General features: G+C 37.5%; 1 protein-coding gene across 6 annotated transcripts in view; it reads right to left on the bottom strand.

The window, feature by feature from the left end:
- Window positions 1–341: 341 nt before the first annotated feature.
- GOLM1 (golgi membrane protein 1) overlaps window positions 342–12,473 on the bottom strand; it is a 35,771-nt gene continuing 23,639 nt past the window's right edge. For 5 of the 6 annotated variants that reach the window (XM_041480705.1, XM_041480706.1, XM_041480709.1 and 2 more), the window contains 5 exons: window positions 11,097–11,223; window positions 6,627–6,756; window positions 5,129–5,416; window positions 3,052–3,165; window positions 342–2,736 (listed from right to left, as the gene is read on the bottom strand). In XM_041480705.1, coding sequence (XP_041336639.1) covers window positions 2,672–2,736; window positions 3,052–3,165; window positions 5,129–5,416; window positions 6,627–6,756; window positions 11,097–11,223 — 724 coding nt within the window. In that variant the 3' untranslated portion in view covers window positions 342–2,671. The remainder of the gene's footprint in view (window positions 2,737–3,051; window positions 3,166–5,128; window positions 5,417–6,626; window positions 6,757–11,096; window positions 11,224–12,473) is intronic. The other variant, XR_005956241.1, reaches the window with a different exon arrangement.

Raw genomic sequence — 12,473 nt, 5'->3', positions numbered from 1 at the left:
CATTCATCTGGCTTCTTGTAAATAGTCACAAAATCTTTCTCATCTTAAAGATCCTGAACTACAAGACATTAGCTCAAGGACAGCCTTGGTTATTTCTCCAAAGCAAGCAGCAAGTAAAAGACAAAGCAAATCAAATGTGATTTGCGGAACCAAGAAAATAGCAATAATAATATTTCCCCTTTTCATTACAATTAGAACTGGATGAATTGTACAAAATAACATCAGTACACTAAAGAAGATTACTTTTAAATGCTTACCTAAAATGGATTAAGTTTAGTTGTAAAGAAAACCAAACCAAAGTGCTAATATACCACCAAGATGATTAGAGAAAAGTAGTAATGCCTCACACAACTAAAAATTTTAGTGAGAGACAACACTATGTACACCACAGTTCCAAATTAATCTCTTTTAATTCTAAAATTCTGTACAGTAGACATATAGGCTCTTGCCTACTAGAAATCGACTGCCCAAATTAGATTGAAGCACTTGAAGTCATCGTGAATAGAACTGTATTCCTTCATTTTGAACATTGCTCTTATGCATGTTTTCAGACCCTTTGCCCTCAGAGGTTTACAAGTGTGCTTTGTACAGAGGTGGTCATATTTATGGAGGACAACATCCAGCTGGCTAGGAGAAGCCCAAAAATGTACAGAAGCACAGCCAAAACAATTAGTTTTAAAATAATCCTCTGGCAATATATTAATTACCCTTAAGTGTTTGATTCTTTGGAATTTTTAACTTGATACTGGTAAAGCTATTCATTCAACTTGAATATAGTGTTTCACTGTCTATTTTTTACTGTTAGAATATATGCTTTTTAACAATCAATATTAAATTCCTGATCAACTTAAATCTCAGCTGCATAATTGTTTACAGATTAAGTCCTAGGAAAATGCACAGAAAATGGGTAAATATTTTTATCCAAATTATGGGTAAACACTTTGATGTTCAAACATGTCATTACTTGCAAGAAAAAAAAAAAAAAATCCCAGTAACCTGAGTTTCCCAATACTTGCCAAAAGAGATGCTCATTCCTCTTCTGTCCTGTTTACAAGCATGTTTTCCCTGCTATATTGACTGTAGTAGACTAGACCAGTTAGGTCTTACTTAAATGGTGAAAAACTGTTAATGAACTGTTTCTGTGTTTAGGCTTAACAAGTATCTTTTGACTTAAACTCTAACCTTCATTTGATGACAACTAATTCTCTTTTCATACCCAAAAGAACGAGCTTCATCTTAAGGTACAGGAGCTATAAACTAGTACACTGAAGAGTGACACAGCACAAAAGGAGTTACAATGTGAAGTGCTTTAACGGAAAGCAAAGCAAAATTTCTTAAATGGAATGCTGGTTGGCAAGTTAGTCACAGCTGTCTGGCTGCTGTGCTGTCTCGACAGAGGCTGGTTCACACTCACAATGTTCCAAACACAGGGGTCAGTCTTGGGAGCAGACACAAATATTAAAATTTCTTCAAACCAGCTGGTTATACATGGTGGTTGGACTGCAGTTAAGGGTGCCTTTGTGGTAAGTAGAGGGCATTTTGTAGCTCACAGCAAGTAAAATAGTTTTTAGTTTACATTTAACAAGTTACAGAAAAAACTGCAGAACATTAACAAGATGATACATTGTGATTAATGTACAACTTCACAACAACTAAAACTTCACCTGTGGTAGACACTGCCTTGTCTTCTAAATGCATAATCTGGTTACCTCCTTAAGTCCAGAAGAGAAGATTAGTCACACTGAACAGCTGAGATCGCTGTTGTACAAAGCAAGCATTTGCATTCTTCTGTTTTCACAAAAGACAGTGTCTGGGTGGAGTAAAGGGTAGTTGCAGCACACCATTTCAGAGGGCTTCTGTCCTGAAAAGTTTATGAGTTCGAATTTTTACACTACACTTGTGCCCAGTAGTGGTAACCAAGCCAAACTGTAGTACTGACCTTGTGGAATCCAACAAAGCTTTCAGAAAAATCTTCCTGGCTAGTCTCTTAGCAAGAAGCTTCTATTGTCAGAATCCTTTTTGGTTGTTTTTTTTTTTTTTAACTTTGAAGCTAAGAACACATCTCAACAGTGTATTGTAGGAATTTAATTTAGAGGCCCAGGTACATGTATCATTCTGCATAGTATCTGAAGACTGCAATTGTGCTTTCTCAGTCTGTGTTGCAGTAAAAAAGTGCCAGAACAGGCACAAGGGTAGACTGCAGCATGGACTAGTTTTCATCCTTCCCATGTTTTGTTACAATAACACAGCCCCTTAAATTCTTAAAACTAAGCTGGGGATTTCTCTACTGTGCATTGCCCAGCAGAGAGATCCATCCTTGTCAGAGGACTGCTCATCATCTGCCACCAATCCACACATAGGCTTACTGAAGTATGACTGTACAAGGTAGCCAACTTCAAAGCTACTAACTTTATTGCTACCTGATTGCAATTTTATAATTGATAGGAAGGAGAAAGTCATTGCAGAGGCCAACTGCTTTGAAACAAGCCTCCAGAGATTTACTTCTTTTCCTCACTGCAACAGTACTAAAACTTCACAAGAAAATACTACTTCGTTTGGGCCCTTAGTCAAGCCTTTAGAAGACAATCAAAACCTTCTAAGATCACTTTACTTGGATCATTGCTGCATTTGGAGGAAGAGGTGATTCAGTTGTATCATGAACTTCCTTTGTTCACAACTTCTGTCGTCCTTCACCATCGTCAGGTAAGCGGTTCTTTGTATCTTCATGGTTTTGAACTAATGAGGGGAAAAAAAGGAAAAGGTACAGAAATCTCTTAAGAGGCAGTAGTTCTTCATATAGAAAGTTCTATCTAGAAAACAAGAAATTTTGTAAAAACTGTTAAATACTATGTAGTACAGTAAAGTTATAGATACCAATTAACGAGTAGGTTCAATGGTGCTAAAGAGAAAATAGGTCACACTGTAAACATGGAGGAAAGTTCAAAAAACAAACAAATTAGCTAGGTATCACTTACTCCAGGATACCATGCAAAATATGATCTTAACATTTTAAGCATATTTAGGTTAAAACTGGGTTTTTTTCTTTTTTACCATTTTCACTCCCAGCAAGTGCTGCTTGCTTGTCAGTTTCTGATTCAGCTTCGTTCACATCTAAATTGTAATCGACATCCTTGTCCTGGTTCACTGCTTCATGCTCCTGTTTGTCTGGAAGATTAAAATTAAGTCATTTTATGCTATACCATCTGCACACAAGAAGAGTGACTGCAAACATCTTCCACAGAATTACGTTGCTGCTGAATGAATTGCTCTTCTGAGTAGGTTTTTATATTATTTTTTCTTTGAAGTGTTAATTTTCAGAGCAACTTTGGCTGTAAATCCTGCCAAAGTAGATAAAAGATAATCTTTTGGGATTTGGAAAGCATAGCAAAATCAGCTAGCACTCTGATGAATATAAAGCGGAGGCATTGCACAATTTCAGAATACACGGAATGACAGCCTAAGGAAGGGCAAAACCTGAAGTAATTGCTGAAAACCTCTTCTTGTTTTAGCTTGTCCATATAGCAGAATGCTACAACTATAGCATAAAGTGTTACATGATGTGCCAAGCTGTCACAAAAGTACTTTTCTCCCAGAAGATTTCCTTCACCCAACCATTAACTCCTCTCAAGCAACATTTATTGACTATCACATTTCTTTAGACAGAGGACTCAGACATAAATGGAAACATTTCTGATTGCCAAACTACTGTCCTTATTTTTCAAATAATCAACCAGAAAAAAAGGTAACAGCAGAGAGGTGTAAACCTCACTTAAGATGGATCACAGCCTCTCTTCTAAATGTTAAGACAAACCTTCCAGTTAGTAAGTGGCTAAGAAAGAGGCTTGAAAATTTCAAGCCTTATGTCATTCATGTTCAGACCACCACATCCAATAGATTTTTATTGTTATGGACCTAAACGTCTAAAAATTTCAGAAGCAGCTCTTCTTGAAAGAGGATGCTGTGGACTACTGAAGAAGTCTTTCTACCTTAAGCTCCTTTGGCTACAAGGAACCTGTGCAGTAAGGTTCAATAGTAAAGCCTGAAGAACATCCTCCTAGCCTTTTTATCTCACAGAAATGCAGGCCTTTGAAACTGAGTTTTCATGGGCTGCAGATTTTTCCTTGCACTAATTGTTGGATGATTTTTTTAAAATCTAATATTTCTGCTATTTACTTCCATGAAAATTAAAAACAGTTTAGGTAACTTGTAATTACATCTCTTTGGGGTATAGCCTGATCTGGCCAGTATCTTTTTGGACCAGTTGGAAAAATACTGCTTTAGCAATGCAGATGAGATTATTTATCTCTGCCAAGTTAGCAACAATATTAACACTGAAATTTAAAATTCTAAGGATGTGTTTACTAGAAAAGCATAAACAGCATTTTTTGTGGGCATCAATTCCTGCTCTGACTGCCATAAGGCTGCCTTTTGATTACTTTGGGCTACTGACACCAAATCCCTCAAGACAGAGGAATGTCTAGACATTGGTCAGGTTTAGCCACAGTATCAATACTCTTCTGCTTGGTGCTGTTGAGATGTGTAGCTCAGGGTCACTTGATAGATGCCAGAAACTGGCACCTTTACAATATCTGATCCATGTTTTTGAAGACTCACAACAGTAAACTACAGATATCTGAAGTCTGAGCTACCAGTTTGACTCATGGTAGCTTATTTTGAAATACGAATAGCTAGTATTCACACACTGACACTGTAAAAAGACTAACTGCAAAACATCCACACGTAAGTGCTCTACTCATCAATGCTTTGGATGATTAATATCTCATTCTTTTCAGATGCATCACATTCTTTTAAAGCCACAATACCAAAAAGTTTTGGGGTGAATTTCCCTAAACACTTTGTAGAGCCACTGGAGAGACAGTAGGGCTGTTAGGGTGATGCAGACGAATTCAGCTTGGCAGCTTCATGTTGCACAGTCAGAAGCTTCCATCTTTAACTCATGGATTGTAGGTGACTGCTCGGGACTGACACCTTCCATATCACATTGGCCTTTATGAAATCTTGTACTAAGTCTGGCCAGCTTCCACCACTGTTGTACCCTATTCCACACTTTCATTCCTTTACTTTTCATTTTGTTACTGTTTTTAACAACACATGACATGCTACAAACCAGCCTTTCCAGGGAGCAAGTCATCCTGCTTATCATCGTAATTTAGGAACTGTTCCCTCTCAACTTCCTCACTGGCAGCCTGCTGTGCTGCTGGCTCTGACATATCTTGCCCAGCTACATTTTTCTCATCCTCAGGTGGATTTGGGTCCTTCTCTGACATAGGCAGCATCTCCTTGTGGCCTGCAGCAGCCTTGAGCGACTCTTGAGGTTTTTCCAAGTGACTAGAAAGCTGCTCCTCTTCTGCCTTAGGCTTCTGTTTTCTCATGTCAGTTAGGCTGTCTGTTCTTTCTGAAAACAACAAAAATGATTCTGAGTTTAAAAAAAAAATTCTTTCCAGTGTGGCACAAGTTAAAAACCTTTAATAAAGCATGCTTTATATTTCTCACTAAATTATTGGTTTTCCTCTGAAAGAATATCTTCCAATACCAAAGATAAGTACCAAAGATAAGACAACTTGTGTTTTTCCTACTGGGAACAGCTAAATAAGGGAATTTTATTTACTGTCAACAGATTCATGCTTCTATATCCTTAAAATATTGCTATGTGTGGTTAATAAATTGGGCAAGTGAAACAGAGAAGTTTAAATAGAAATTGTGGTGACCTATATAAGCATTAGGTTTCTGTGTGTTACAAGTCATTATCAACAATAAAATTGATTTGGGGTTCAAAAGTAGCTCAGGACAAAGCATCACATAGGCAGATTTGCAAGTATCCAAGCCGGTTCTTGTTCAAGTGAAGGAGTACTATAATTTTTAGTTGACATTAACATATATCTTTTCACACGTATCTGCATTTTTAATTTTAAAAATGCACAAAATTTCTCAACTAAACTATATGTAGATGCTGTCTTCAGCTGCTAGCTCTCTAAAATGAGAGTTGCATGCTCACAAGATTGTAATTTAAGATAGCATGTAAGAGTAAATAAATTTAAGAATTGAATTTCTGTCACACACACTACTATGCAAAACAGACATACAAGGATACATCCATTCAAATTAATAGTTTCTGAAGTTTAGTGCCAAAAGGAACCATTAGGCTAACTAACCTAAACCCATGTGTATCATTTATCACACTTGCATTTTGCTCAATGACAACACATGGGAAGTATGGATGTGTTTTGTTGTAAGCCTAACTTTCACCTATTCCACAGGGAGGAGGGGTACCAGGCTGACTATGTCAAACTTACTAAGAAAGCAAATTTTAAGTATGCTTGAAAATTATTCCTTCCAAAAGTTGGGTATTTTCTCCATATTAAATGAGGAAGATGACTCTAGAATTGTAAATATTTCTATTTTCTGCTGTGTGCAACATACCTACTACAACAAAACAGCACCAACAAATCTGAGTAAGTTTTCCTTCAGCTGGAAACCTGACTGATGTTCAGACTGTTGGTGTCACTTTTTCATCCTTATCTGGTGTACAAAAATGTTCCTAAATGTTCAGTTGAAAAACAACCGTTCTTAACCAGTTGTTAGTCAGACAAGGATTTCCATCTCACCTTTAGCCTGCATCAGGTCTGTCTTTTTTACTGTAGGTACTGCTTTAGGAACATCTTCATTTGTTTTCTGCTGTTCCAAGTCAGCCTGCTTGAACCCTGTTTGCTTCAAGGCTGGCAGTTGAGTATCAACCTGTAAAGTGAATGCAGCAGATAAGCACTGGTCTATATAACTGCACCTGGATTTGGAAAGGGAAGTAGAATTTAGGTAAGAATTTTGCATGGCGAAAAAAATCCCAACACACACGGAAATATTTGGACTGAAATAACAGATGTACTGTACAATTCTGAATATGCAGTAATGTTTCTATATAACAGCATCAGGAGAATTTTAACATAACTTATTTAACTGCAGCTAATGATCAGATTACTGTCCTTGGTTATTCTCAGAGTGTTACAGAACTGTAACACCACATTTATCCACTGTTGTTCTGCAGGGTCAGCAGAGCAAATAAACAGATACCATTTACTATTAATAGTCTACAGGGCAAGAAAACTGAATTTGGTCATTATTAGACATCAGCTGAGTAAGGCTTGTATAGAACTGGTCTGTAACTATATTAAATGCAGGATTAAGAAAAGTGCAAATTAACCAACTAGAAAATAATACTTGTTTAACATGATGGAGCTTGCTTAAGAATGTACTAAATTCTAGTGCTAGACTGCTATAAGTATCTGACCCTCTTAGATATTAAGCCTAAGATACACACCATCTTGAGGATCTTCCAACTGGGCAATTAAAATTTTATGTATGACTTTACTTACCTTGGCATTGGCTCCCTTACATGGGCATGGTCTCCCTGTATGTCAGAGTTGGCATGTTTGCCTGCCTGAAACCTGCTTCCATCTCCTCCCTATCTCTGGATCTAGTGGCTGGCAGTCCTGAGCTTGGTGCCGTCCCTGTCAGTGAATCCCCTTATCTATTGCATGTGGAACAGGGAGCTCAGGAATGCCATGTCACCACCTATCCATAAATTACTCCCAGACTACATGAATTAAGTATTTGGGAGAGTAGGTTTGCACTATACCTAGAGACACAGGACTCAACTTATGATTCACCATTAATTCCAGGTGAAAATGAAAGATGGTCAGTGAACTGAGGGATGTACCCAGGGGCTTTCACACAGGTGAAATTAAGAACACCCATACTCAAGGAGGGGAATCTGGAGCTGCCTGTAGAGAATGGTGATTCTCTGGCTATGTCCTCCGTGTTTCTGGAGTTGAGTGAAGGTAGAAGAGGCTTGAAAAGATGGGACGGCCATGCTTCCCCTAATGTAGCCCAGTGGTTCATATGGTACCCCTTGAAGCACTCAGGCTCTTCTGTTCATGGTCATTGCTCATGCAGTCAAGACCCTGCTTGCCGTGATATATGGAGTTATTCTTTCCCCACTGTCATCTTAGAAACACTAAATGAGGGTGTAAAGCCAGGGCCAGTGGGGAAAGAGCAGAGCTGAGCTGTTTGTGCATGAATTTCTGAGAATGAGCGAAGAGAAAGACTTGAGAGGAAACCCATTTGTTCTATGGGGATTTTTTGGTTGCATTTTTGGTTTTTGTTTCAAAAAAAAAGCCAAATATGCAGAGAAAGAACAAGCATATGCACATTCAGAAATACAAACCTCTTTGTGTCTGGTATCATACGAATGACTGGGCAATCTTATGGTACAGGAAGTCTCACAGTTGACAGTATTGTTTTCTGTTACCAATTATCATTGGTACTGTCAAGACTGTAGCTTCTCATTTATCTAAGGAGGGCAGTAAAACACTATGTTGTCAAATGTTCATTCAGTCATTTGGAAAAATGACCACAGACAGAAGTAGGTAAGTCACCAATAAGCCAGAGTTGCAGCATGACTACTTGGCTGTTTTGAAAAGCGTTTTATTTCCACTAAAGCCAGGCAGAACAAGATCTTTTTGTGTCAACACCATGAAGCCCAGTATCAGCAACTAATCTATCATTAATGCTTGATAAGCAAATGTTACTGCAGAATATTTGGTTAGTGCAGTAAAGATATTCAGAAGAACTCCATCTTCCTTCAATCAGTAAAACAAAAATGCTGTATTTAAACATGGTTCTGTTCTGTAAATATTTTAGCTCCTTAAGATCACTCTCTATAGTAGAAGTCATCAGAAACTGAACATAAGACCTTTTTTCGCTTTTTGTTGGGCATGAATTCTTCTGCAAAAATACTGAGCCTGGACTTAACAGCAAGAAGTTACCTATTAATTACACATGCAAAATCCTTTTACTTACCTTAAATTTCTAGCTAAGTAATTCTTAATGTCAAATAGATTCAAAAGGTATATGCTGATTTTTTAAAAATTTAAGTAGTTGGATAAAAAGATAGTAATTGAACATGCTGTATTTTCTTCAGCCAAGAAGTATACATTATTCTTCAAATTACAAAGCTCTAAATAAAGCTGTTTAGTTATTAACCAACTAACACTCCATTTTCTTTCTGTTTTAAGACAGATTTTTCTATTACATAAGCACATACATCTTAAAAATAGGAATTACTCCAGCTTAAAACACTGGACAAAAACATACATAGATTTGTCAGAGTCATCTTGCACTAACTATAACTGTGTATGCTTTTATAAAAGCAAAAGGTTGAAATTCTTGGGCAAGCAAACAACTGAGAAAGTTACAGCTTGGCCAAAGAAACACTGCCACAGATACTAGGGAACACAAACAGACAGAAATTATTTAAGCAGTGGCTATATTATCCGTTAGCTCATTTGAGACCATCCCATTTATATATAAAAAGGATAGGAGATAACCTGCCCTGCCTTACAGATAATCTGCTTTGAGTAAAAATTGCCTCCAACTACACAATTTTGTTCAGGAGACTGAAATTGTACTGCACAGGGGTTTCAGTAAAACTCCTCAAGTTCCTTCTCAGATAATTTATCTTCCAAACTGAAAGTGGTAAAAAACCCCCAAAAATGCAACAAACAAACACATATACAAATAAACAAAGAAAAGGAATCTAGTTCAAGTAATTGTCATTAAAACCTGTTGCAAAGCCACACTAAAAATTAAGTTGACCACCTCTTTATTAGGGTCTTCCCTAAGTCAACTTTCTTAAATAAGATATATTTTACTAACGTATCATCTCCAAATTATGCAGGTTCTATTTACTTACAATGATGTATTTATTATTTACTTTTTATCCACTTATTTGATACTGTTTATAAAAACTATTGACAAGAGCTGTAACTTTTATTTTAAGGCATAACTGGGTAGCACTTCCTGTTTCTAATGCTTCATTCATGTTGCAGCTCTCACATAGCGCAGGTTCCCAGGATAAAAGGTCACTTCAGTACTACACTTCAGTAGTTCTGTCTCCCCCATTTTAGAAAGAGGACTGAAACCATTACCTATGGGAATCTCTGGGCAGACATTTTAGCTGTTTTCTCACACGATTTTTCACTTCTTTGTAAATCCAAAATTCATTCCTCACTGCCTTACCCTTTCCACTTCTGAAGCCATCAAATTTAGCCTTTTCCTAGCCAAAGAGAAAAGGGTGTATTCCACTAAACCTCCACTAAACCTCCACTGCCTCTGTAATGAGAGTAGGCCACTCAGGTAGAGGGAAAGGCACCCCCGCAGTCACATGTGAAAAGTCTAACTACTGAAACCTGTTTCTTCAGTGATCCTGAAGAAAGGGCTATTTTGGTACAGAAATAAACTGGGTGCCTTCTCACACAAGAGCTTGCCTGCCTCTTTCCAGGGCCATACATATCACGCTTAATCAGTCAAATCCTATCCCTGACCAAATCTCACATCAATGAAGAAGCATCAACAAGTCACATGCCATGACAACAGGATGAACTGAAATTACCTTTTCTCAGGATTTTCTGCCACCCTCTGCACCCCAGGAGAAAAAGCCAGCTGACACGCAGCCAACTTATCTGCCAAGCCTGCCCTACCCTTGTGAGGTTCAGCAATGAATTTCTGATTCTTTGGCTCAGAATATCTGACATTAAACAGCTATGACATTTGATTATCCCTTTATTCCTGCAGTAAAATGCTGACAAAGAACTTCTGTGAAAATTCATAGGTGATGAACCTTGGACTACAATATTCAGGATTTGCTGCTTCTCTGAAGTGATTCACAGCTTATCCTCATCATTAACACACAAAGCAACTAAGTACTTCAACAAAGTCAAAAGTTATTTTTAACTTAAGTTCAGTTGTGTAAATATTCCTTAATGGAACACACATCGCTTCTGGCATCATCTCTCAAATTCTGCCCATCTCAGAGACACAGTGATTTGGAATCTCCTGCAGGACGTCTCCTTGTTCTGTCCTTGAAATTACCCCATTTCCCACAGATTAGAAACATTAAACAAATGCTGAAGTAGTGAAAAATTTCATGAGATGGGGTAATGCTAATAGGAGATAGCAGAAAGGTGAAGAAATACTTAAGAATTACAAAAAAAAGTATTTTCAAGAAATTATCCAAATCATACCTGGCTATCTTCTGTGACGTCTTTGTTTTCTTTGATTTGTGGTACATCGCTACTCTTTTTTCTAAGCTCATCTATCCTTTCTTCACATTGTTCTTTTAATTCTTTCATCTGGTTAATGCACTGTGAGCTGAAAAAAACACAAACAAGATGATTAAGTCTCAACTAGACTCTTCTATAATGTAATTTTGTAAAATTATCTGATTTTTTTTCTTGATATATCTATTTTTTTCTTTATGTTTTATTATTGCCTTAATTCTACTACCCAGTTTTATATTTGAGAAGTCACTAGGAAAATATGAGGCGTTGACCTAAGTCCTAAGGACAAATTCATAGTGCAGACAAGTTCTATTGGAAGAAATTAATTTAAAATACTTTTGTCTGACCAGCTCAACAAGCTACATGATTTTTCCATTGTGTCTTTGCTAACCACTCAAGTCCAGGTAAGTTAAAATCAATTTTGATCCTTGAAGCATTTCTAGTACGATTACAGAAATTCGTATTTTGGTTTTAGCCAGAAAGACAAAACAGAAAAGTAGCAGTTGAAATAGGAAACAGATGTAATCTACTGTTCAGCAAAGTGCAGTGCTGCAAGATGTAACAAAACATGTTACAGAAATGGAGTTCACTAGTAGCTACTGTAAATTCCAGAAGGAATATATTTTACATACTTTTAATAGATCTCAACCTTTGTGACAGCAGTCTTCTATCTGTATCCATGCAGCCTGACTTGCCCTCACAGCTCCCTAACTGCTAGGTAAGGTCTGCTGTTTGCAGCAGTGTTTTTCCCAAAGCTGCCAGGGCAGTGTTCTCCCCTTCTGTGGATGTGCTGGGGATCCTGTGCAAAGCCCAGGAGTTTTGTCAATCTGTTTCTCAAGGCAAGCGGCTGCAGTCAGAGCAAGATAATCCTTTCTCTCCCACTCGCTTCATTAGCTGTTTTATAGCTTTCAGTTTATATCAGAGGAAGAACAAGACCTAGTGAATAACAAACCAAGACAAGCATTACCCCATAATATATACAGACAAATCTTAGAAACTAGTCATCATATGACCCCAAGTATGCTCTGACCCCACTATGAACAGGAACAGCACTTTGCTTGAGTGGGCCCCAATAACAAATGTGTCACACTAGGGGAAAATATGGTGAAAAATCACTATCAATGTCAGTATCCACAGCCCTGGAGAGCCTGCCCAAGGAAGAGCAAGCTTTTGGCTGGGGACCACATTTTCTAGCAGGAAAGAAGTTTGATGGGATTTTTAAACCTTTTCTCCTTTCTCTCTCCCCTTTGATCGTCCAGTCAAAGGTACTTCCAGTTTTTACATATACAATCAGCTACAGACCTTGCAAACACATCTTTCTGCATTCAAAATCTTTTCCAG

This window comes from Pyrgilauda ruficollis, unplaced genomic scaffold (genome assembly GCF_017590135.1).
Source record: "Pyrgilauda ruficollis isolate IOZ18807 unplaced genomic scaffold, ASM1759013v1 scaffold53, whole genome shotgun sequence".
NCBI lineage: Eukaryota > Metazoa > Chordata > Aves > Passeriformes > Passeridae > Pyrgilauda > Pyrgilauda ruficollis.
Note: the sequence above shows the minus strand (reverse complement) of the source record. Positions and strands in the feature narration are given on the sequence as shown.